At 35.3% G+C, this 27,398-nt stretch overlaps 1 protein-coding gene across 1 annotated transcript in view; it reads left to right on the forward strand.

Moving 5' to 3' along the window:
* Window positions 1-27,398, forward strand: part of LOC129265173 (usherin-like) — a 73,008-nt gene that overhangs the window by 2,472 nt on the left and 43,138 nt on the right. Inside the window, exons 2-16 of the mRNA XM_064101337.1 lie at window positions 3,554-3,713; window positions 4,667-4,799; window positions 7,208-7,373; window positions 8,842-9,019; window positions 9,452-9,639; window positions 10,555-10,770; window positions 11,439-11,532; window positions 15,042-15,193; window positions 15,432-15,606; window positions 20,848-21,043; window positions 21,678-21,976; window positions 22,490-22,847; window positions 23,351-23,543; window positions 24,040-24,203; window positions 24,701-24,859. Coding sequence (XP_063957407.1) covers window positions 3,554-3,713; window positions 4,667-4,799; window positions 7,208-7,373; window positions 8,842-9,019; window positions 9,452-9,639; window positions 10,555-10,770; window positions 11,439-11,532; window positions 15,042-15,193; window positions 15,432-15,606; window positions 20,848-21,043; window positions 21,678-21,976; window positions 22,490-22,847; window positions 23,351-23,543; window positions 24,040-24,203; window positions 24,701-24,859 — 2,831 coding nt within the window. The remainder of the gene's footprint in view (window positions 1-3,553; window positions 3,714-4,666; window positions 4,800-7,207; window positions 7,374-8,841; window positions 9,020-9,451; window positions 9,640-10,554; window positions 10,771-11,438; window positions 11,533-15,041; window positions 15,194-15,431; window positions 15,607-20,847; window positions 21,044-21,677; window positions 21,977-22,489; window positions 22,848-23,350; window positions 23,544-24,039; window positions 24,204-24,700; window positions 24,860-27,398) is intronic.

The following is a 27,398-nucleotide window of genomic DNA, read 5'->3' on the forward strand; positions in this document are numbered from 1 at the left end:
GTTGACACCAATGACTTGCACATGGATATATGCACATATTCACTTTAAATCTCACTCTTCTGAGATTTAAAAAGTGGATAAATGTACCTGAAGCAAAGTAAATCATTGTCATGTGGCTGTCAAAGTATATGAAAGAGAGTATTTCTTGAGATTTGCCCTTTGTCCCTGTGACTGTGTGAGCAGTTGCCGTGGAACCAGATAGCCACCAGGCTTCAGATAGCCACCAGGCTAAGACCACACATATATTCATCTGGATTTCAAAATGGGATTATACTTGTCTATTGATGTCAGATGTTAAACCACACTTTCTTTCATAATTTGTAGCATTTTAAACAGTAAAAAAAGAATATATAGCTCTGTGTCTAAAATTTCAAGTGAATATAGGGTGGGAAATGGGAATATGAAAAAATTTGATAAAATTGCAAACCTTTTTAGCAAAGAGGACTTGATGAAGTATTATAAATCTATTGGGAAATAAAGGCATTCACACATGTGACTTTGATCAGAATTCAATTGACCTATGTAACCGATATAGAAAACAGATTATATTACAGATACTGTAGGTTGTGAAAATAAAAAAAAAGTCTCGTTCTGCACCCATACTTGTGAAGAATCCATCAATTTGAGAATTAATATATTTTCAGTCCTATGATAATTTGTTGTAAATCATGGATTGAGACTAAATCCATGTACAGTGTACTGTCACAGATCTGAAAGCAATGTATACCTTGGGTTTGTATATATCACTTAGACTGTACTTATTCTTTCTCTGCAAATTAATATTTGTCCCGTACACCAACGCAAAATATGAAGTTTTCAACCTTACATCCATCTGTCCTGTAGCTTTGTTGAAAATATGTTTTTAAGTCTCCACACGAGATTTTATCTCTCAGATCAGAGGGAACTTCATGTAGTTCAGTGGCAAATGAGACTGTTGACAGTTAAGAGTGATGTCCTATCAAATTTGCTGAGTTGGACTTTCCTCCAAATTTGTACGCTGTGTTTTACTACCCGGTACTCATATTCTAGGCCTATATTATTTCTTTTAAAAAAAATATATAATTCAAAATAATAAAAACAAGCAGAGAGTATTTACATAGAATACTCACAATTGTACATATGTATGTTGACGTTAAAAAAATGAACATCTCTGTCTTCTTTTTGAAAAATTCACTTTAAGGTGATGCTGTGAATTAGCAAAGACTGTTCTGTTTTATAATGAAGAAATTTTACAACATGCCACAGAAATAGCCAAAGTTATACATATTCGTAGGGTGCTAGGGGCATTAACCTTGTTGGCTTTTTAAAGGTCAAGTCCACCCCAGAAAAATGTTGATTTGAATAGAGAAAAATCAAACTAGCAAAACGCTGAAGCTTTCATCAAAATCGGATGTAAACTAAGAAAGTTATGACATTTTAAAGTTTTCGCTTTTTTTTTTACAAAACAGTGATATGCGCAACTCAAATGAGACAGTCGATGATGTCCCTCACTCACTATTTCTTTTGTTTTTTATTGTTTGAATTATGAAATATTTCATTTTTTTATAGATTTGACAATAAGGACCAACTTGACTGAATCATATAGTATTAAACAATACTCATTCCACATGTTCAGGGTGGAATCAATCGTTGTTTTACTTGACAATGAGGAGAAAAATAGAATATTCCCTATTTCATATAATAAAATACAAAAGAAATAGTGAGTGGATGACGTCATCAGCCTCCTCATTTGCATATCCACCAGGATGTGTATATTTAATTGTTTGTTAAATTAAGCAAAACTTTAAAATGTCATAGCTTTCTTATTTTAAATCCGATTTTGATGAAATTTTCAGTGTTATGCTTGTTGGATTTTTTTCTTTTTATTAAAATCAACTTTTTGTTGTGGTGGACTTGTCTTTTAATTTAAACCTTGACATACATGTATATTTCTCAACATACACTACACCTCACATTCTAACTAAACTGTACCTGTACATGTAGGTCACAATGCTCTTTGCCCAAATGCTACCTTTAATTTAAAAACAGTAGGAAATATCAGTTTGAGGATTTTTATCATTTTGAAAAGGTAATTTATATGCTTTTCACACTGCACTTTTTTCCCTTAACCCCAGGAAATTGGTAGGGCTAAGGGGGGGTCTTAGCCCCACCAATTTCCCGGGGTTAAGCTTAGCCCACTTTGTTTTCACACTACGTTTAAATAGCAAAGTGGGCTAGCACGGTAAATAGAACGGTACTATCTGGCCCTGCAAAAAAGCAGGGTTAGCCGGCTTATTGTGGTGCTAGCACCACAATTGCAGTGCTAAGAGGTGCAGTGTGAAATGAAACAGGGCTAAGCAAAAGTGGGGCTATAAGCATTAGCCAATCACAGAAGTCGAAATTGCATGTTAATCGCGCTCTGTATGGTAAAATCATCAATATTTATGAGCTGTGTGATTGCCCGGGGTTAAGGCGTTAACCCAGGCAAAGCAAATAGTACGGGGTTAAGAAAGACAGTGTGAATCGGAAAAAAATATATTATGGGTTTAAGGGTAGTCCAGGGTTAAGGAAATGCAGTGTGAAAAGCATATTGGACAACCATCTGATAATAATAATAATAATACAGGTATATTTACCCAGGGAAGCCGCTTCAGTTCCGAAAACTGTTCTCCCAGCGGGCCCTGCTATTATTATTACCCCGGCTTTAGCTGGGCTACCTAGGCGCTCAAAGCATTGAAGGAATTTCTTCCTACCGGGTACCCATTCATCTCACCTGGGTTGAGTGCAGCACAGTGTGGATAAATTTCTTGCTGAAGGAAATTACGCCATGGCTGGGATTCGAACCCATGACCCTCTGTTTCAAAGTCCGAAGACTAATCCACTGGGCCACAACGCTCCACTGATGGTTGTCATCAAGTTCTCTTGAGTCAACACTCAAGTCAAATGGGTTTGTTGAGATGGTTGATGGATGATAACTGTAAAACCAATGTGTGTTTAATATTGTAGAGCTATAAATCATCTTATATCACTTCTATTGCTGAAAGGGAATGTCACTGTAGTAAGTAGAGCGTGGAATCTTGTAGACATTACAACCATGAAGGAATGTTCTGGTGAAATGATGTGATTTTGCACCACAATGGCTTCATGAGAAATATATTTGAATAAATATTGACTTGTATTATTTTCTCTATCTGAGAATGTCAATCAGTCTGATGTCTCCCATGATGATGATCTCTAATACCCCTTTTTTTGGTAATTTTTTTTATTTATTTGAAACTTTATAAGGGTTATGGTAATAATTTTATTCCTTCTGTATTTGTAATGTAAAATACAATGTACAGTGTACAGTACATCCTCTAAAGCACATTTTTATGTCATCCATAAGGTTTTAGGACATACAAATTAATGCACTGTAGTATTGTAAATGTAGTAAAGAAAAGTAGTGAAAAAACACTTTTTGGGAATTACCAAAATTAAGAAAAGATTTAAAATGATGATACTGTATGAGTACAATATGATGATAGGGATCCTCATGCGGTTGGCGCTTCTTTGTTTTTTTATATTTTTAATACAGTACTATAATTGAGCGAAGGTCGCCAAATAATGACATCATCTATGCACTTGTTGTATCTTCGGCTTCTATCACATTTGATTATCGAACTGCAGAGGGCGCTAAATTTCTCCAAATTCAAACTGGCCTTCAGGTCAGTGAATGGCAGCACATTGCCGTACAGGTAAGTTGAATTTAATAATAATAATTATAACGGTATATTTACCCAGGGTGGCCACTTCAGTTCCGAAAACTGTTCTCCCAGCAGGCCCTGCTATTATTAAGTTACATGTATATATTAAACATAAAAAAGTGATATCTGTTGGGTATTTAAGATTTGTGCCATTGTTAATGATAATCTCATTTTAGTTTTACTTTGGATTAATTTACAATTTTTGACTGCAAGGATATCTTTTGCCAGTGGGTTAAAGAAAATATTGGTTATGATATCCGAATCTGAGAATCTTTCCATGATACTGTTTACAAATTTTCTGAGAAAGTACTTTTCATTTATTACAAAAATATATTGCTAATACATGTATGGCATATGCATCATGAACAATTAAATTAATGCTTAAGTGCATTTAAAATAAGTTACTATTTACATGTAGGTACATGTATCTTTTTGATTGGCACAAAATAATTATAAATATGCTGGGAATCTGGTGCATGAACTGCTTTAATCAATTCTATGTACCATTTGTTGTTTAGGGAGAGCTATAGTGGAATCTGTAATTTCTGTTGTTTACTTTGACTGCTGGCGACAGCTGGGATGTTAGAATGCATGACTTTCTTTTTCTATAGTACTATTTGAATGGGTATCAGAACACTGTACACATGGGAGAAAATGTAAGCCTTGCAGGGGAAATGTACAAAAGGATGTATTTCTACCTTTATGCAGTCAATTGCAAATAATGGGGAGATTTTCCTTTCTTTGTTAGAATGCTATCATTTTCCATAATTTTATTTAGATTAATTGTTAGAAGGAATTGTGCATACATTTAAATGCTGAATTTGCACTTGTATCAGTTGTATGCAATGGTTTAGGCCTACATCTGGTTTTCCACTCTGAACCATCACATTTATAGCATGTACACTGTACAGTATTGACTTACCGTATTGCTTTTGTTCATGTAGGTGTTTGGAACAAAGGCTAGTATTTTCATTGATGGTTTAGAGGTAGATGGTACACCGTTTGAAACCATGAACCTCCAAGGTGAAATCATTGATGACAGCAACGGTCAGACAAGGACTGGTCAGAGAATATCAGGTAAAATCTTTTTTTTTTAAGACAAGTTCTGGTCATATGATTGAAATGAAACTGTTTCTTTAATTCACTCATGAATCACATTCACGAAATCAAATTCAACTCCAGAGGTGAATTCCAGTTAAGTTTCACTCAAATTACGGTACAAATTTTGCGTCTGAAAGGCTTTACCTCCAAAACATCTTTTGAGGGGGCGGAGATTACATGACCTTTCAAGCACTTCCGTATTGTCATGCACTCATCATAGTTTGTATTTGCGATACAGTGCTTTGATTGACAAGTCACCAAGGACATATACTGCCTTCGCTCAGGGAATTCGAATTCAAATCACAGTTTTCAAGTGAGCATATGAAAGGTCTGATGATTCTAAAGATGAATTGCAATCATTATTACAATGATGATTCAAGATTCACATGTGAAAAGACCCCTAGTGAAATGCAAACTAAAATACATCCACGGGATTATCCACTAAAATTTGGTTGCAGCGGACCTTTGTTCATATATTTATTTATTTATATATTCATATTCCACAAATCCTCAAAGTACATTTCGTAATGAATCATTTTTACAATGAAAAGAAGATGCATCAACTGCATAACACATGCAGGATTGAAACGTACCAATGAAATGATTAAAGTGGAGGGGCCTACTGAAAAGCAAAGCTTCATATGTACTAGTGTAGATCATGGTGTTCCCCATGGATATTATCTTTCACCCTTCATATTCACTTGACTAATTGTGAATAGGCCTACAATATGTTCACAATAAAACATAGTTTCGTAACATAGTGTATGTACATATTGTACATGTAAATATGGGGAGCAATTAATGCTAGGTCAATGCAGGGAGGTACCATGTGGTCACACTCATTCACAAATTTTGACTTTCAGGGGGCTCATGAAAAATCTTAATAAGCAAAGTTTTTGTGAAATAATCACTTTTAGTATTCCAACACTTGTTTAGTTGATACGTGTACCTTTAATAACACACTTCTTACATGTATATCCATCATTGTCTATTTCAAGTTGTGCAAAGTTGATACATGTGTGCATTGTAACTTGAATAGTACCATGTGAACATGGCTGTCAGCAGTCTACCCCCTGGGTGTACAGATTGCATAGATGAAGTGATGAAGAATATATTATCCATTCATCATTCATCTACATGTACTAAGCCATTGGTGTCTACAGTGTCTACCTTACATTTCCTTGGAGAAAAGAATGATGAGAATGGAAATACTCCCACTTACTATATTTCTTTGTCTGCCAGATCATGCCAGTTTATTCCAACATTTACTAAAGAATGATATACTTCCACCCACTCTCTTTCCTTTTTTGGTCTGTGTATAAGTACATGGATTTCTTGCCAGAGTGGGTTGATAGGGATTTTTATTTTCAGTTGGATGGGCAAAATGTTTCCATCTCATCATGCATGTATTTTTATAAAAAGAAGGAATTTAATAAGAATGGGAAACTTTCACCCACTTTCTGACTTTTTCTGCCAGTATAGGCCTAATGTGAAGTACTTTTCTTGACAAAGTGGACCAAGTATTTATAATAGCTTTATCTTACTCTATATTAATGAAAATATAATTGGCCTAGTTAGTTACTGACCAATACTAAGTCACTTTGATGAATGAATTCTTACAAGATAATAATATTTGGTGAAACTTAAAAAAAAATACAATGCATGCAAACTTTGACAAATCAGATTGATAGGAAAAAAATTACCTTTTCTGATTTTATTTGTAGATCTAAATTATATCAAACATTCAATAGGCCTTATTACACGATGCAGATGTTTTGCTTATGTTCATACATAATCTTTTATGTATCAAATTCTGGTTTGAATTTGAGCATAAATATCTAAAATCGAAAAGAAAAATTGAAAGTTGACATGTCTTTGAATTGCCTGCCTATTATGGCATAGGCAGCTATTGTTCACTCTCTCAGAGTCAGTATCTCTTGGGGATAAGCTGTCTAGTCCAATTTGCTTTGTACTATGACTATCAGTGCTTACAATCTCAAGTCCTAGTGATGAAGCACAGTAAGCCCCGTGTAAGACATAAACCTGTGTTGCATATCATTTGAGGAGAAAAACATGATCTTTAAAAGACCTGGAATTTCCACCTTCGAAATGCCTTGATGTTACTTTAAAGAAAATTTAATAAAAAACAAAACAAAACAAGAGATTACTCCCGAAAGAATAGAATTTGTAAATTGAAAATGTATCCCTATGAAGACAGAATGCACAATACAAAGTACATCTGAACACTACAGTACATTATACTAATTATATTAAGAAGCTTTTGTTTCTGCGAATTGGTGTCAGATCTTGTAATTTACATATGTAGGCAACCGAAAAAAATACATTTATTTTTTGAATATCTTGAATGTGTCACTATTTCACAGGAACGGATCAGTTTGTTGGCAGGATGCAAGATCTGAATTTCTATCAGGTAACTTTGACCAATCGTGAAATAGAGGAACTAGCAACAGGAACATTCCCTCAGCTCCATGTCCAATCGAACTGTAGGTGTCCAGACAGTCATCCAAGAGTGAATCCACTAGAGGAAAGGTATGATTGGAACTGTACATCAATAGATAGGCCTTCTTCTTAAAATTGATATTTATGTCCAGTTGGACTCTAGGTCAGACGTGCCTGAATTTTCTGATCAGGTAAAGGTTTGGATGGGTGAACCGTTGTAATTACACAATGATTTGTCTCTCAAATCTTATGTCCGATTAGAATATCCTGGCCCCTCTGCCCTAGGTTTCCATGTATGTCTTGACGATCATCATAAGATGAACCATGGACCTATGAAGAGATGGACATTCATCGCTTACTTAATGAATTCACTAACAGGTGACTGTAATTGTCCTCTGAATAACATTCTCTTCATACTAGTCTTCTTTGGTTCAATGATCGTCACCGTGAGAAGGGACGGAAGCAGTTCGTGACTGGACATTTATATTTCACAAATTATATGCGCAATAGACAACAAATCACTTAAATCATGGAAAATCGATGTGCAGTTCTTTTTTACATTTGGTAATCTTAGTTCCATGTGTTTTATTTGGGGAAATGTCTTCATATTGTAATATAGAGGCAATACTGTATTGTGATTGATTGTTTACCATTTAAAATTTAATTTTCCGAAGTTTCTCCATAATATTCCAGATATACGTGGTACATAACATTTATAGATCGTGTATCTCTCAATGTTATTGAGGTCCTTATGTGTGAGCGGTAGTTAGCGGATCGAATAATATCATATTTTATATCATAAAGATCGTCTGCTTTTCAAGTTTGCTGCTCCAAATATGAAGCATGTTGACTGAAAGGCACATGCTGAAACAGGGTATCAGCCAACAAAAATCAAGACCGGGAAACTGTTCCGTCTTTGGGTGATCAGATACGTCTTGGTAGTCATGGTAATTGCTATTGTTACAACACCTGTATGTTCTCATTAAGATGCGCATAACCAGGCGACGGTGACTATCATTGGACCAAAGAATTGCTCGCGTTAATCGTCCATCTCTTCATAGGTCCATGGATGAACCCACTGAGTTCTTGATGTATGTTGAAAGGTGTATTAATGTTGAATCCTGACTGTAGGTGTCCTTGCAGTCATCATGAGGTGAAATTGTTGGGATGAGTAGGACCCTAACCATGTGCTTTCATACCAATGTCCTATTAGCCATCTTAACGCGAAGCCACTGGAGCCACAATGAAGCAACATGCTTTTTGATATTCTTTAAAAGAATACAAAGGGTCCAAGTCTGGTCTTACTATGGGACAATCATTTTTTTTTCAACTGGAACCTAGGGTACAGAGCCTAGAAATTGCATCCTTCAGCGGTCAATATGTGAGTGTTGTGAAGAAAAAAAAATGGCAGAAGTCCTTACACTATCACTCCATATATGAGAAATCATCAGGAAACTTATGAATAATTAACAAGTTTGTAATATACTGTAAGTATTATTTGATTACTTGTAATTTCCATCTCAAGCACTTTGATCATCTTTACCTCCTTCATGTATAGGTATTGCTTAAAGAACGGAGAGCCAGATACATCAGCAGATCAGATCAGTCGTCTGAATCAAGACAGTCATCCCTTAGAGTTTGCTAATGATGGTGATTTAGGAAGTTACTGGGTATCTACTCTGACCAATGGTAGAAGTATCACAGTGGACATTGATCTAGGGAGCAGAGAGTATCAGGTAGGTGTGATTTGAGTCCATCCACCCTTCCTGAGTTTTCCACTTTTTATTATTTCACGTTGTTATTAGTCCATACAATGCATGATGGCTTGGTGGTAGAGTGCCTTCCTCTTGAATGGAAGTTCTTAGGTTCATTCCTTTACTAAGTTATACAAAATACTTTCCATAGGTAAATATGCACATTCTCACTAGAAGTGTGCAATAGGGCTCGATAGGGAAGAGTTGTTATTTTATTTACTCTTGTCTTGATGGATAAAACTTCAAATGTTGACTTGAATTGAGGATTGGCTGTTGATCCTTTGCAGTATGTGATAGTTTGATGATGCAGTCCCAGCACTCTGGGCACAATATAATTACTCTAATCCGCAAGTTTCAAAGATATGCATAACAAGTAAACTTTCTTTCTTATCTTTATCTTTGATATTCTCCCAGGTGTTCTATGTAGTGCTACAGTTCTACAGCCCTCAGCCTATAAATCTGACCATCTCTCATCGCAGCGATAGCTCGTCTCCTTGGCAGGTTTGGCAATACTATGCCCAAGACTGTCAGAGTGGGTTTGGATTGGATAATAATGGAGACCTGGACACACCAACATCAGTCAACTGCATTCAGTTTCCAAGGTAATGAAGCATTTTTACACTATGTTGTTTGTTTGTATTTATTTCCATATAAAAAATAATAAGATACACACATGATCAAATTTAACAAATTATAAAGAATATGGAGGATGGCCCATTTCAGCAGTATTAACAGAACACCACTGTTGAGGTCCCATGTTGATGTTGATGTGATGAGATATAACCCTCCAATTATTGGTGAACATTTTGAAAATAGCTCTTTCACTTCTGTTTCCCTTTATTTCTCCTCAAGAGATCAGATAAAAATACAAAATACATAAAATAGACGATGAATAACGATGTATAAATAACAATTGTTCATCAAACAAATTAAAGAAAATGAGGAGAGAAATTGCCTAAAATGAAAATATCTTCTAATGCTGTGAGATACAATGTGTCATATTTGAATATATATTTGAAATTGTATGTCTAGAACAGGGACCTATTTTGTAAAACTGTTCAATATGTAATGCAACACTTTACCATTTAAGACTGGAATTCGCTAGGATGACAACCTTGTGTTCTTCCTGCCTGTTTTTAAAAGAACACATAATTTTGTAAATTTTTAATATCACAAAATATACCTTGGCATTAAATGAAGTTTTGATAGTATTCGTATCATTAAAAAAAACCTCCCCATATTTTTATTGTAGCCAATGCAATATTTAAAAACCAAGAAACCCATGAAGCTTGTTATATCATACTGTATTCTAGTTGTTTGTAAAGGCCTGCATAAATTACTGAAAAATTTTATGAACCCCATACCCCATTTAAGTAAATGAGTTGATTTTAAGTTTTTATGCATTATAACCATAATATGGTGGAATTGAAATATAAGAAAAATCTATGTGCTTCCATCTCTCAGATACCATGTTGGTATATAATGAGCTTAATGATATTTATTCACTTTCATTTTAGTGACATTCCATACTCCAAGGGGAACATCACCTTCCAGTTACTAGCCCCAGAGCCAGTAGCCCGACCAGGTTACAATGATTTCTATAATACACCTGATCTTTTGGAGTTTGTAAGAGCTAAAGAGGTTCGCGTTGTGATGGAAGGTCATTATCATATCAACCCCAACTCTGTGAGACATATGTACTACGGCATTGAGGAACTTACAATCAGTGCAAGGTAAGTTTCTCACATTTCATAATAATTCTTCATTTTTACCCTCTTTCAGGAAGCGTATATTGGGGAAGAAATTTATTTTCCATAGTGTTCAATTTGTACATTGTGAGACAAATTGCCCCACAGGTCCTCCAATAATAGTGACTCAATTATGTCATAAAATACATAAATGTATGTTATATGATGTCATAAGAATCATGTTTTTTATGCTTGGTCTGTGCAACTGTAGAAAAGTTGTTTTGTGCAAGCTTTTTAATAGAATTTGAGCGGTCATATCCCACTGACTTTGTACACAAAAAAATGATGCTTATTGTTGTTGCTGATCTCTTTTGCACCTTGTCTGAATGAGCATTTCTTAAATGAGGGCTATCTCACATGAGCTATGCAATTCCATAGAACTTTGAATCTTATTATTTCTGTCAGCATTAGTTGAAGCAACCATAATATTTTGTGCACTCAAAATAAATTCTTACCAGGTTCATTTCGCCTTGGTCAAGTGCAGTGTAATATGGATTTACTATAAAGAAATTCAACTCTAATATAGAAATGCTACCTTGAGATAAAACAAAACAAAAAACAGGAGAGTCTGTCTGAATCACTACCCTCTGATAATTTGTTGAATTGATTTTATTGAGTGATTGATTTTTATTTCTTTTATGTGTATAATTCAGATGTGATTGTAATGGGCATGCTGATACCTGTGATATCACATTAGATCCATACGTCTGCAACTGTCTTGATTCAAGCTTTACAACAGGAATTGATGTAAGTTTCATCTTCTGTGTGTTTTTATGGTTTTATTTAATACTTTTTACCCAATTAACAGGATTTGATTACAGTTTTAAATACATTTTTTCCCTAGCCTATGTTATCTTGGGATGGTGGCTCTATAGAGTAATTTCAATTTGTCACTTATTCTTTATTTGGTAGATGTTTGTTTAATTTCTTTTATAGTTTTGGTGATAAGCGGCCTAAAGCAAACAGTTTTTCATTTTTATACAAATTAAAGGTCAAGTCATCGTACTAAGACAAAGTTGGTTTGAATCAATTAGAAACAAAGTTTTGATAAGATGTAATGCTGAGTTCGTCACTTATTCTGTATTTTGTAGATTTTCGTTTACCGTAATTTCCTTTATAGTTTGATGATGAGTTGGATAAAAAAATTGTTGCTGAGACATTTTTTTTCACCTGGCTACAAAAGAGTGGAACAATGAAATTTTATACAAATTATTGTTTAAAAAATTAGTTTAATTCCAAATTGAACAGACACATATCTTCTTAATTGTCATGACATTATGAGCTTGTTCATGTAAAAATTTGTATACAGTATACATTAGATGGTTTTTGGAAAGTGAGAAATGTTTTAATTTCTATGCTTTTTACCATGTCTGAATGAGGACTTACTTAGACAAAATTATGTGTAATTTCTTTGAAAGTTCTTTGCTTTACGTCTACAGCCATACATGTATACTTGTTAGATATTTAATATTTATTTTATACTCTATTTAATCAATTTGAAGTTTCAAAGAATTGCAATGAAGTCATATCACCTATTTATTCAACATATTTAACTCTATGAAAAGTTCAAGTGCTACTTCAGAATCTCAAGTACTATAGCTATGGCTTTATAGTGATGTATTGCTTGAAGTCAGATTTTGGCAAGTATTCTAATAATGGTTGCCATCAATTTGCAAGATTGTCAGTTAGTGGGCGTCCTGTCTAGATTGGGGGCAGGAGTCAAAATCATTTACAAACACACATTCTAAAAGAATAAAAAATGAAGAGAGATAAATGTGTCTCATCTTCAACTGTTTCTAAGGAATACTAGTTTCGAAAACAAGTGAAAATATGGATGAAGCAACACATTAAAGAGTCAATTTACCTCTACATATTTGTGAATAGTTCCCTGTGGGACTCTCTAAAGATAATAAACATATTCATCAATGAAAGTTATCTATCAATATTGTGTGCATTACCCTACTGAACTTAGAATCTTTTTTGGAGAGATAGAGAGACATATTCAATAAATTCTTTCCTTATTGGTAATTTATGAGTTAGTACAGAAAAAATAAAGAACAAGATTGGAGATAACAGATGAAGTGTTGTAGTGGTGGCAATAATAAGTGGGCATCAATATTGTTTATATAATTTGTTGATTTTGAAGCTAAAAAATAAGAAGAAAATAATGATAGAGACAGATTATTAAGTGGAAATAATTAAAGCATAAAGCACTTAAAAAAAAAATCATATATACAGAAGGATAGGATGAGCGAGAGAGATAGAGAAAGAGAGGCGGTGGGGGTGTAATATATAGTTTGTGATAGAAATACATGTAGATGAATAGAAACATTTACTAGTGATCGAAAGAGAAAAAATAGAGTAAATTGAATCTGAGAAAAAGAATAAAATAGAAGACATGTACAGTTGTAAGAGATGTAAAAGAAAAAGAGATTCATGGGAAAAAGTATTTTAAAAATATATATGTGCAAATTGTGCATTATCCAAAGCGAGTGTGTGTAAGAGAGAGGGAGAGAGAGTGAGAGAAAGATTTAGAGTGAGAAAGAGAATGATTTCATTTGTTGACACGATCCATAATATATTTTTGTGAAATATTAGAATATCACACAAAAACCACATTCATATACAAATTAAAAACAGACACATACATGTACGTGCAGAATCACATGTTATTCATCAAGGTCAAAAGTTCACAACTTGTTATTTTCCTACTTGGAAATGTAGTGTTTTTATGCTTGTTATGTTCATAACTGATCAGAGTGTACATCATTTTTTATAGTGTCTGTGTGTTGTGGAAAGAAATAAATATAGGATCAAGGAGAATGCTACGATTGTTCATAGTTTGCTTATTCATGTAAATTTGAATATATGTTTAGCTATAGACATCAGTGTTGGGTGTTATTTTGAATGTCATAAGTCTCAGAAATTAAAGAGCTATTCATTAAAAATGTATTTCACCACTCTTTTTAAAAATATACACTTGCTCCTGGCATATTTATGATTGTCTTGAAATTCATCTTAAAGGATGAAAGTTCATACTCTCTGATTTACAGATGGAAACTGGATGAAAGATGAATTATGGAAAAAATCTGGTTTAAGTTGTCACTGAGGAGTGTGGGGGTGGGGCACTGTGGGAGGCTAGTGGTATGGGATTTATGAGGGTGCCATGTTATTATAGACAGATGGACCATGTGTTTATAGGATTTGTCATTTGTTTGGAGTAGTTTATGAGTGGTTTAGGATGGGATCAAATCTCATATGGAGTTGATTGATGATGCTTGGCTGACCATAGGAAACCAGGGACCAAATGCACAAAACCCACCACAAATGCTCGCTTGAACTCCCCAAAAATGTCCTCAACTGGTATTCAAAATACACCTGAATAAGAGTAAAATTGAAGGATTGACAATGTGTTATTTTTAGAAATTATACACACAAAAAAATGTTATCAAAGCATTTGTAAAATTAAAGCAATCTCAGTGAGGATTCGAGGTAACCATCTTGTATTCTTTGTTCAAGTGATTGGTTAACATTGGTTTGACTTTTTAAAATATCTGAGCTAGAAGGTCACACTTGTCACCTGTGTCTGTGATATGTTACAAAAATGAAGCCCAGAAAAAATTGCGTGCGAAAATAATTATTTAGTGCTTCATAAATTGAAATATAAAGTGACAGAAAACACCATCTTAATTTCATCCCATACACTTATGTGTACTATTTAGGCGTCTATAAGACACCTATTTACAAAATCGGGGTTCGCCTTGTAGTTTTAGCTTTTCATTCTCAATAATGGTTGTTTTCAGGGTTTATTAGTTCTAATACATGCACTTGTACACATGTATCATCTTGGTTTGAGAATTTTTTAAATCGGCTGCTCACAAAGTTAAACAATACCTTTAACTTCATCAAATAAGAAATTGCTTGAAGTATCTGATGGGAAATGATACTACTGCAGTTGCTATTGAGTACAGAGGTCATCATCAAGGTGACACAAATATATGAATCAATATAAAATTAGTAATAAATACTGTGAATTTTCTGTGCTCTTTTTAGTGTGTTTATGGGAAAAGGATATGTTCAAAACACATGCTCATCAATGATTTTGAATTATTTATAATAACAAGAAAATAATTTGGTTCTTGAATATACCTTATTGATTGATTTGAAATTGAATACATTATATCAGTATGTGATACTAACCGCTCTCTGGTGAATGGATTAATTGATATCTTATTTTTATCTTGTTTTGATTACAGTGTGGCCAGTGCTTACCTCTGTACAATGACAAACCTTTTCGTCATGGTGATCAAATCAATGCATATAACTGTAAACCCTGTCAGTGCTATGGACATGCCTCAAGTTGTTTCTATAACCAAACCCTTGATGATTCACCTGACAGACATGACAGGTAAGAATGTCTTGTTCCTGCATTTCTGCTTTAATTGTTTGGTCTTTGGTGACTTATGGAAAAACTTGATGTAGCAAGTACATGTATGGTAAATAGCAAAAAGAGATGCCAACTGTTGAGTGTTTTGTAAAGCATTTTGTCAGTATTAATATGAACTGAAAAATTTGCTCTTAACCAATCAGACACAGAGATTTTAGTAGCTTATAACAAAATAATTTGACATTCCTTATCATTGTAGGGGTGGCGGAGGGGTGTGTTTCAACTGCCAAGATAACACACAAGGTCAACATTGTGATGAATGCATAGAAGGGTTCTTCAGACTTGATGGTGTACCATTGGACTCTACTGATATCTGTGACCCGTGTGAATGTTCTCTCAATGGCACAGTAGCAGGGAATCCCATGTGTGAAGAGGTAAAGTAGTATTAGTACAGTGGTGATGGTGGCGGTAGTGGTAATGATGGTGGTGGTGGTAGTAGTTGTAGTTGTAGCAGTAGTAGTAGTAGTAGTAGTAGTAGTAGTAGTAGTAGTAGTAGTAGTAGTAGTAGTAGTAGTAGTAGTAGTAGTAGTGTTGTTGGTTGTGATGGTAGTAGTAGTAGTTCTTGTAATAGCAGTAGTGGTAGTGGTGGTTGTGGTGGTGGTGGTGGTCATAGTAGTAGTTTATATATAGTGTGAATCAGAAATATATGAATGAAGGAGGAGGATGCCCTAGAAGTGAGCATCATAGTGCAAGTCAGTATCTGTAACCCTTCATAAGAGGGGGAAATGCTGACTGAAATAGATGATGCTAATGATGATCATGGAAGCCCTTAGGATCCAGCAGATAAGGTAAGATTTAAGGTAAGCACCTGATCAGAGCAGCTGTGCTAAATCCAAGGTAATAATACACACTGCTCAGAAACATTGTATCAGCTTTTATTAAGTGGATGGTGGGGGGGGGGTGAGGTCTCCTAGGTCCCTCTGAACACATGATGAGTTCAACTCATAAGAATTTGACATGATGTTTTCTGATTTTTCCAAACCGAATTAATTTAAATCATTTACATCCACAACAGAATAAAAACCTTACAAATATATACAAAGTAGAATGTAAGAAAAATTAACAGAGCTGGTTTTTGCAGATTTTTCTTCAAAATCTTGCACAACTTTTAAGACCAAAAAATCATGATGCCAGTGTAAGGTGTTTTGAATTTACACTGAGGTGCTCCAAGAAGTAGTGGTTTTCACTGCAATTATAGATCACAAGGTTATGAGTTCAAATCATATTTAGGTGCTAAAAGGAGTAGTGGTTTTGTACTGCTGTCTTGAATTACAAGGTTATGAGTTCAAATCCTATTTAGGTACTCCAAGGAATAGTGTTTTTTCACTGTTGCCTTGAATTACAAGGTTATGAGCTCAAATTTAGGTACTCCAAGGAATAGTGGTTTTTCACTGTAATTATAGATAACAAGGTTATGAGTTCAAATCATATTTAGGTGCTAAAAGGAGTAGTGTTTTGTACTGTTGCCTTGAATTACAAGGTTATGAGTTCAAATCCTATTTAGGTGCTATTTTATAAGGAGTAGTGGTTATGTACTGCTGCCTTGAATGACAAGTTTATGAGTTCAAATCCTATTTAGGTGCTATAAGGAGTAGTGGTTATGTACTGCTGCCTTGAATTACAAGGTTATGAGTTCAAATCATATTAAGGTGCTAAAGGAGTAGTGGTTTTGTACTGTTGCCTTGAATTACAAGGTTATGAGTTCAAATCCTGCATTGGTGCTCCAAAGTGTAGTGGTGTTGTGCTGTAATCTTGAATTACAAGGTTATGAGTTTAAATCCTATTTTGGTACTCCACAGATTAGTGGCTTTGCTTTTTTACCCTGAATCATAAGGTTATTAGTTCAAATCCTATTTAGGTTATATAAGGAGTAGTGGTTTTGTACTGTCGCCTTGAATTACAAGATTATGAGTTCAAATCCTATTTTGGTGCTAAAAGGAGTAGTGGTTTTGCACTGCAACCTTGAATTACAAGGTTATGAGTTTAAATCCTACTTTGGTGCTCTACGGAATAGTGGTTTTGCACTGCAACCTTGAATTACGAGGTTATGAGTTCAAATCCTACTTTGGTGCTCTACGGAATAGTGGTTTTGCACTGCAACCTTGAATTACAAGGTTATGAGTTCAAATCCTACTTTGGTGCTCTACGGAATAGTGGTTTTGCACTGCAACCATGAATTGCAAGGTTATGAGTTTAAATCCTACTTTGGTGCTCTACGGAATAGTGGTTTTGCACTGCAACCTTGAATTGCAAGGTTATGAGTTCAAATCCTACTTTGGTGCTCTACGGAATAGTGGTTTTGCACTGCAACCTTGAATTACAAGGTTATGAGTTTAAATCCTACTTTGGTGCTCTACGGAATAGTGGTTTTGCACTGCAACCTTGAATTACAAGGTTATGAGTTCAAATCCTACTTTGGTGCTCTACGGAATAGTGGTTTTGCACTGCAACCTTGAATTACAAGGTTATGAGTTCAAATCCTACTTTGGTGCTCTACGGAATAGTGGTTTTGCACTGCAACCTTGAATTACAAGGTTATGAGTTCAAATCCTACTTTGGTGCTCTACGGAATAGTGGTTTTGCACTGCAACCATGAATTGCAAGGTTATGAGTTTAAATCCTACTTTGGTGCTCTACGGAATAGTGGTTTTGCACTGCAACCTTGAATTGCAAGGTTATGAGTTCAAATCCTACTTTGGTGCTCTACGGAATAGTGGTTTTGCACTGCAACCTTGAATTACAAGGTTATGAGTTTAAATCCTACTTTGGTGCTCTACGGAATAGTGGTTTTGCACTGCAACCTTGAATTACAAGGTTATGAGTTCAAATCCTACTTTGGTGCTCTACGGAATAGTGGTTTTGCACTGCAACCTTGAATTACAAGGTTATGAGTTCAAATCCTACTTTGGTGCTCTACGGAATAGTGGTTTTGCACTGCAACCTTGAATTACAAGGTTATGAGTTCAAATCCTACTTTGGTGCTCTACGGAATAGTGGTTTTGCACTGCAACCTTGAATTACAAGGTTATGAGTTCAAATCCTACTTTGGTGCTCTACGGAATAGTGGTTTTGCACTGCAACCTTGAATTACAAGGTTATGAGTTCAAATCCTACTTTGGTGCTCTACGGAATAGTGGTTTTGCACTGCAACCTTGAATTACAAGGTTATGAGTTTAAATCCTACTTTGGTGCTCTACAGAATAGTGGTTTTGCACTGCAACCTTGAATTACAAGGTTATGAGTTTAAATCCTACTTTGGTGCTCTACGGAATAGTGGTTTTGCACTGCAACCTTGAATTACAAGGTTATGAGTTCAAATCCTACTTTGGTGCTCTACGGAATAGTGGTTTTGCACTGCAACCTTGAATTACAAGGTTATGAGTTCAAATCCTACTTTGGTGCTCTACGGAATAGTGGTTTTGCACTGCAACCTTGAATTACAAGGTTATGAGTTCAAATCCTACTTTGGTGCTCTACGGAATAGTGGTTTTGCACTGCAACCTTGAATTGCAAGGTTATGAGTTCAAATCCTGCCTTGGTACTTGAAGGAGTAGTGGTTTTGAACTGTAGCCTTTAGTTACAAGGTTATGAGTTTAAATCCTACTTTGGTGCTCTACGGAATAGTGGTTTTGCACTGCAACCTTGAATTACAAGGTTATGAGTTCAAATCCTACTTTGGTGCTCTACAGAATAGTGGTTTTGCACTGCAACCTTGAATTACAAGGTTATGAGTTTAAATCCTACTTTGGTGCTCTACGGAATAGTGGTTTTGCACTGCAACCTTGAATTACAAGGTTATGAGTTCAAATCCTACTTTGGTGCTCTACGGAATAGTGGTTTTGCACTGCAACCTTGAATTACAAGGTTATGAGTTTAAATCCTACTTTGGTGCTCTACGGAATAGTGGTTTTGCAATGCCACCTTGAATTACAAGGTTATGAGTTTAAATCCTACTTTGGTGCTCTACGGAATAGTGGTTTTGCAATGCCACCTTGAATTACAAGGTTATGAGTTTAAATCCTACTTTGGTGCTCTACGGAATAGTGGTTTTGCACTGCAACCTTGAATTACAAGGTTATGAGTTTAAATCCTACTTTGGTGCTCTACGGAATAGTGGTTTTGCACTGTAATCTTGAATTACAAGGTTATGAGTTCAAATCCTACTTTGGTGCTCTACGGAATAGTGGTTTTGCACTGCAACCTTGAATTGCAAGGTTATGAGTTTAAATCCTACTTTGGTGCTCTACGGAATAGTGGTTTTGCACTGCAACCTTGAATTACAAGGTTATGAGTTTAAATCCTACTTTGGTGCTCTACGGAATAGTGGTTTTGCACTGTAATCTTGAATTACAAGGTTATGAGTTCAAATCCTACTTTGGTGCTCTACGGAATAGTGGTTTTGCAATGCCACCTTGAATTACAAGTTATAGACATTTAAAAGGTCTTGTACTTTCTATGGGGATCCTCAAATTGGCAAACATGGTTCAAAATTGCTGATTTTGTGGACAACTCTCCATTTGTTTTGTACACAATTTTTCAGATTTTCCCCATTATCTTTCAAATTGCATATTGCCTCATTCTGAGCATAATATATATCATAGGAAAATATAATTCACATCACATATGTTAAGGTCAGGAGAAAATAATGTGAAATATATATAAATATAGGGTTGTCCACAAAATCAGCCATTTTGAAACACATTTGCCAATTTGAGGATCCCAATAGAAAGTACAAGAAGACTTTTTAAATGTCTATAACTTGCTTATTTCACAACCGATTTTGATGAAACTTGTTTTAAATTGTTCCTCTCGTTTTACTCTTTCCAATAAGTTTGCTTCTCTTCTTGAGTTTTGGTTTCCTTTAAGAGTTAAAATCCTACTTAGGTGTTCCAAGGAGTAGTGGTTGTGCAATGTAACCTTGAATTACAAGGTTATGAGTTCAAATCCTACCTTGGTGCTCTACGGAATAGTGGTTTTGCACTGCAACCTTGAATTACAAGGTTATAAGTTCAAATCCTGCCTTGGTGCTACAAGGAGAAGTGGTTTTGCAATGTAACCTTGAATCACAAGGTTATAAGTTCAAATCCTGCCTTGGTGCTTTAAGGAGTAGTGGTTTTGAAATGTAATCTTGAATTACAAGGTTATGGGTTCAAATCCTGCCTTGGTGCTATAAGGAGTAGTGGTTTTGCAATGTAACCTTGAATCACAAGGTCATAAGTTAAAACCTTGTCATGGTGTTCCAAGGAATAGTGTTTTGGCACTGATATTTGAATCACAAGGTTGTGAGTTCAAATCCTGCCTTGATGATCAAAGGAGTCATGGTTTTGCACTGTTACCTTTTGCTTCAATCATTCGTTTTAAGTCGATTTGGCAGGGGGGAACTGGGTGATGATAGAGATATATTGAAATTCCAAAATGTATTGGCCCCTCAAAAATCAAGCACATTTTCTCATAACAGTTACTGTACGTAATAAGTTACGTGTAAGTATTTGTAGCATTATCATTTCTGTGGTGCTAGTTTACTCCCAGGTGTTTCTCAATCGATCTTTTGCTATTCATAATATACTATTAACATAAGAATATTTACAATTCACATCAATTATGAATATTTTCAGGTGAATGGTCAATGTAACTGCAAGCAGTATACATCGGGTCGTACATGTGATACCTGTCAGAATGGTTACTACAATCTAGATGCTATAAACCCTGATGGCTGTGAGCCATGTCAATGCATCTCAGCTGGTACAATCAACTCAGATATCTCATGCCATCAACAGACTGGAGTGTGTAACTGCAAACCTAATGTCATAGGTTAGTATATCTCAAAGTGTTACTCTTTAACAGAGTCTTTTTAATTGATGTTACATGTCCATGTACCATTGTACTTTGTTTAAATAACAAAATAGAAGTTTTTGTTTCTATTATCATGTCAGAAAGATGTGTTTGAGATCGGACTTAAGAGCAATACACGTTAACATGCATACGTGACGCAGTGGTAATCTGATCTTAATTGAGCAATAAAAGTTGATTGATTTAACGTGCAATCAGCTACTGTATGATTTTGTTTTCTCAAGCTGTCGTTAGTTTTACGCCTTACAATGAATTTCTATAAGCTTGAATGTCTTTTTTTATTATGTTTGTAAGGAGGATGACATGATGTGGGGGGGGGGGGGTAGATGCTTGGTGGTGATTGTGGAGGAAAAAGGATTGTGAGATAAGAAGGTACATGTATATCATCCACTTTCAATGGAAGATCCTCCATGGATAAGTGTTTCAGTTTGTGTGTGTTTCAACTTATAATTTGCACACTGTTTTTCTAGATATTTTTTGTACTGTAACATGTGTAGTGTTCTTTTATGTTGCTTGCTTCTGACTGTGATACTTCTATTGCTCTTTAATACTTAAGGGAATTACTTAGAAACAAACTGTTTTCACCCTTCTTTAGGTGACAAGTGTGACCGTTGTAACTATGGTTTCTATGACCTTGCTGCTTCTAACCCATTTGGTTGCCTGCCATGTGGTTGTGATCCTGATGGTTCAAGTAGTATCTACTGTGACCCTACCAACGGTCAATGCCAGTGTAGACCATCCACCCAGGGTAGGACGTGTGCTGAATGCCGTGATGGGTTCTATGGCTTGGCATTAGGTGGATGCTCTGAATGTGATTGTGATGATGCTGGGACGGAGCCAGGAGCACCATGTAACAAGGCTACAGGACAGTGTGTCTGCAAGGCTAATGTTCAGGTTAGAATTATACCACCTAATGGTAGTCTAGAAAAAAATTGGGATTTTGACCATATAAAGCCACACTGTATGGCTCTGATTCTCAAAGGTGTATTTTTTAATGTGTTAAGTGCATTAGTTTTATTTCATTGGGGCCTATCAAGCGTGAATTTAGCCCTCTGTGACGAAAACATTCATTTTTTTTACCCTTTCTCAGTACATGCCCTAAATTAAGACATGAAATCTTCATAAAGTATGGTTTCAAACCAATGATTCAAAACCACCCATTCCTGTGAGAATACAGGACTGTGTATTGAATTTAATAGCAATTATTTGTTTTGGAATTTAGATTAAGACTCCTATGGCCGCACTGCCCAATCTTGACAGATACCAAATTTACAGACTTTTCTATTGCATCAAATATTCTATAACCAAATCCATGCAATTGAACAGTAGTGATATTTGCAATGAATTGAAGTTAAATGTTCATTTTTGATTCCTTAATTGTAGAGTTAATATTGATCTTGATTGTAGGGTGTACGATGTGACCAGTGTGCCCCATCCTATTACAATCTCCAAGCTTCCAATTCTCAAGGTTGTTCACCATGCTCCTGTAACACCGATGGCACAGTCAATGGCTCGACCTCCTGTGAGGCCGTCACTGGTCAGTGTGAATGCAAGACCAATGTCCTTGGACGGACCTGTAATTCCTGCGCTCCAAACACCTTTGGTCTTGATGCAGACAATGTAGATGGTTGTGAGTCTTGTGGATGTGATGCTACTGGTACACAGACAGGATCAAATGGAGAAGTGTTGGTCTGTGATCAGAATTCTGGACAATGCTCTTGTCTGACAAACAGACTTGGAAGAATATGTGATGTCTGTGATGAAGGTAGGTTCATGGTTTGACTCTCCATCACAAATTGATCAATACTTTGTAATGGGAATTTTGAATAGTCAAAATAGGACAGGTGGGGGAGAGGTGAGGGTTTTTTTTAAGAAAGATGATGAATTTCTCTACTATAGGTCATATTTTGAGGTTAAATGTCTAAAGTTGACCTTGAAATGTTTCCAGCCTTGCCGTTAGGTATTGTCATTCAATATGTGTCCCACTTCAGTACGCAGCATGTTATGAATCATTTTAGAGCTGAGATTCTGTTCTTTTAAACTATTGGCTCACCAGAGGTGGAGCAATTTATTTTTGTTGCCTTAGAAGCGCCGATTTCAAACATTGTCAGAGCCTTATCTCCCTTTGGTAAACCATTTATTCCTATGAATAATTTAGGAATCAGTCCCCTCGTGTCTATAAAGATTTCTCTGAACCCGGGTCAAAACAAAGCTGTCTTTATTCTTAAAAAGATGAATCACTTACCTGTACCTTCTGCTCTATTACAGGGTTTTATGTTCCCCCCTCTGATGGGCGTGGCTGTCTGTCGTGTGACTGTGAACCATTGAGTACAGAGCCTAATTCATTCTGTAATTCATTGACCGGTCAATGTCAGTGTCGACAAGGAAACCCAGGTGTAACAGGGAGAAGATGTGATAGCTGTCTGGAAGAGTACTTCAACTTTAACCCTAATACAGGAATGTAAGTTACATCTCTTCATTCACTGCAATGTTTAACTTTACTTATTATTGTTGTTTTCATATTTTAAAAATTTCTTTTCACCAGGAGTTTATTATAGCTTTGCAGTCTCCAGTTCAGATAATCTTTAGAATGTCATTATTGTTATTACATGTATTGTAACAAAATGTGTTCTAGATGCGAAGTATACACATTGTGCAATGGTGATTATGGCAAGAAGCTGTGATATGTTGTCGACCATTTGATCTTCTGACTCTCTCCCCTCTTATTCAAATTCCTGTCTACTACAAATTTATAAAAAATAATAAATCTACCTTTTTTTGGTAAAACCGAATGCATGAAATACATCCATTATTGTATTTGAGCATAAACATTTTATGAAATAAATGGCAATAGTACCATGATCTCCCTACTTGAGACTTACTAATAAGCCAAAATTGATCACATACATTTATTACTAGACTGGATGCATTCTCATCCATTTTGTTTGATCTTATAGGTGTTCACCATGTGACTGTGACCCTAGAGGTAGTGTGAACACAACATGTGATTCTAACACTGGTCAGTGTGAATGCAAGGATCTTGTGACTGGTAGACGGTGTGATACATGTCAGACATCATCAAGTAATCTACAGGCTTCTAATCCTCAAGGATGCTCAAAGAGTAAGGATAAGCTACAGGCAAATCAGATTGTAACCCAATGATGATAGTAGTCAAACAAAAGGCAAACATTTCTAATATGGGTTTAAACTTGATTGTAAATGCCAATTATTTGTAGTAGGACATTTCTCTGTTCAAAAGAAAAATCATTATCTTTTTAAAAAATGAGCATATTTTGCCTACTTTGTGATATTTCTGCATACTTTATGATATTTCATTTTGTTATTTGTCCTAATGTATCATGTTTTTACACATTTTGCTGATACATGTATTTCTTTGCATGTATGTGATAAATCTCATCTGGTGCCCATTGACTTCACCTGACCTGAGTGCATTACTCAATTTTGACAGCATGAACCTTGATAACATACACTATTTCATCAAACTCTCTTTAAAACTTTGTACATTGTACTAAAAATATAATGGTGATATAATGAAAGTCTAGTTATATTGTAATCGGTTTAATTGATCTATTTGTGTGTTTATTGTTGATCATCCAGCTCCCGCCCAGCAGCCTCCTCCAGTGTGGCAAGCAGTGAATCCATTCTCTATCTTACTAACCTGGGGTCCTCCTGATGAACCCAATGGTAACATCCTAACCTACTTGGTCTTCAGGAATAACACTCTCGTCTATAATGGATCAGCTGCCAATCCTCTAGGTAAGGAATCTCTTTATTACATTAATCTACTACATGTATATCAACACTGCCTAGAAGGTGATTTAAAGTGATCTTTATTAGCAGGTGGTCATTATGAACAGGTACCTGTACCATAGGAACTGCTTTTCAGCCAATCACAATAAATTAAAGTTGACAGATCTGACAAGTTTTTGGACAACAAATTTTGATGAATAGCCCTCTTTACTTTACTTTACCCATATCCACCAAGGTAATGCATGCTCACTGGAAATTTTTTCATTATATCCACATTATCAGCATTGAGCTCCTAATTTACCTGAAGTGGTTTATAAGCCGGGGATGTTTTACAAAAGTTTAAGTTTGACTAAAAATCACACTTAAGGACGTTCCACAGTTAAAATGAAGTCCATGTCATTTTCACCAAATTTTGCACAGAGTTACTTTGGTATCTATGCATTATGAAAATGCAAAAACTAATATAGGTTCATGTGCTTATTTTTTTTCTACGGGACTTCAAAGTTGCGGTATTTGAATGATATGAAATGTTGCGCAATCATGAGAATTATGCCTCTCTTAGACCTCACGAATTCACCAAATGAGTTTAAATCATCTTTACCCAGTGGATACCGCATCAAACTTCATCAAATTTTCAAGATATATAACAAAGTGTATTACAAAGTAAGAAAAAGTCTTTTAATTGGTAAAACTATATCTATTTGGAGTCAGCAGCGCCCTCATTTGGCAAGAATGGTGCAAAAGCTAGGAAAAAACAAATCTTCAAAGACGTGAATCTACTCAAAAATAAAAAAAAAGTATTTTATAAGCTGCACTTTTTCAAAATCCATGTCATTTTTATCAACTTCGGCTAAACTGTAGAGGAATGTATATGGAAGATGTAGGGAAATTAAAAATATGGGGTCCATGTGCTCGTTCTTTAACTATGAGTGTCAAAAGTGTTGCGACTTTGCATGAAAATTGCCTAAAATGCGCCGAAAACATGCAAAAGTCTCATAATACCGTCTGAAATGAAAAGGGTTCCCGTATTTCGCTCCCAAACATTCAAAATCCATGTCGTTTTCATTATACTCTCTAAATTTATAGAGGAATATATTCTAAAGCTGTTAAAATATTAAAAATATGGGGTCCATGTGCTCATTTTTCCAAAGTATTGCGAGTTGGCTTGAAAATATTGAAATCCACCTAAAGTGCGCCGAAAACTTGCAAAAGTCTAATAATACCGTCTAAAATGCGAATGGTTCCGTAGTTTTGCTCCCAAACATTCAAAATCCATGTCATTTTCATCATAATTTCTAAATTTGTAGAGGAATATATTCTAAAGCCGTTAAAATATTAGAAATATGACGTCCATGTGCTCGTTTTTAAGTTACCAGTGTCCAAAATATTCCGAGTTGGCTTGGAAATCGCCTAAAATGCGCCGAAAACATGCAAAAGTCTCTTAATACCCTTAACAATGCAAATGGTTCTATATTTCGTTCCCAAACATTCAAAATCCATGTCATTTTCATCATACTCTCTAGATTTATAGAGGAATATTTTCTGAAGGCGTTAAAATATTAAAAATATGGGGTTCATTTGCTCGTTTTTAAACTATCAGTGTCCAAAGTATTGCGAGTTGGCTTGAAAATATTGAAATCCTCCTTAAGTGCAACGAAAACGTGCAAAAGTCAAATAATACCGTCTAAAATGCGAATGGTTCCGTAGTTTTGCTCCCAAACATTCAAAATCCATGTCATTTTCATCATACTCTCTAGATTTGTAGAGAAATGTATTCTAAAGACGTCAAAACATTAAAAATATGGGGTCCATGTGCTCGTTTTTAACTATCACTGTCTAAACTGTTGCGAGTTGGTTTGAAACGGCCAAAAATGCGCCCGCGAAAACAAGCAAAAGTCTGAAAATACCGTCCAAAATGTCTAAAATACGAATGGTTCCTGAGTCCTGCTCCCAAACATTCAAAATCCATGTCATTTTCATCATACTCTCTAGATTTGTAGAGGAATATATTCTAAAGAAGTTCAGACATTTAAACTATGGGGTCCATGTGCTCGTTTTCAAATTATCAGTGTCCAAAGTATTGCAAGTTGGCTTGAAACAGCCAAAAATGCGCCGAAAAACAAGCAAAAGTCTGTTAATACCGCCTAAAATGCGAATGGTTCCGTAGTCTTGCTCCCAAACATTGAAAATCCATGTCATTTTCGTCATACTTTGCACATAGATATCATAGCACCTGAATATTTCAAATATGCAAAAATCAACATGGGTTCATGTGCTTAATATTTTGCTATAGAGCTTCAAAGTTAACCGAAATGGATGTTCTTAAGAATTGCGCATTCAAAAGAATTTGGCATTTTTAGACCTCACGAGATCACAACAATGAGTTTAATGCTTTATTACTCAGTCAAAATCCATAAAAATTTCATCAAATTTTGCAACATGATTAAAATTGTATCCTTAAGATGGATAATCTATTTATATTGCTTTCAATATTGTTTGCTCATGTAAGTCTAACAGTACTCTCAGTTCTTAGAAATTGTGGGAA

The sequence above is a fragment of the Lytechinus pictus genome, chromosome 7 (genome assembly GCF_037042905.1).
Source record: "Lytechinus pictus isolate F3 Inbred chromosome 7, Lp3.0, whole genome shotgun sequence".
Taxonomy (NCBI): domain Eukaryota; kingdom Metazoa; phylum Echinodermata; class Echinoidea; order Temnopleuroida; family Toxopneustidae; genus Lytechinus; species Lytechinus pictus.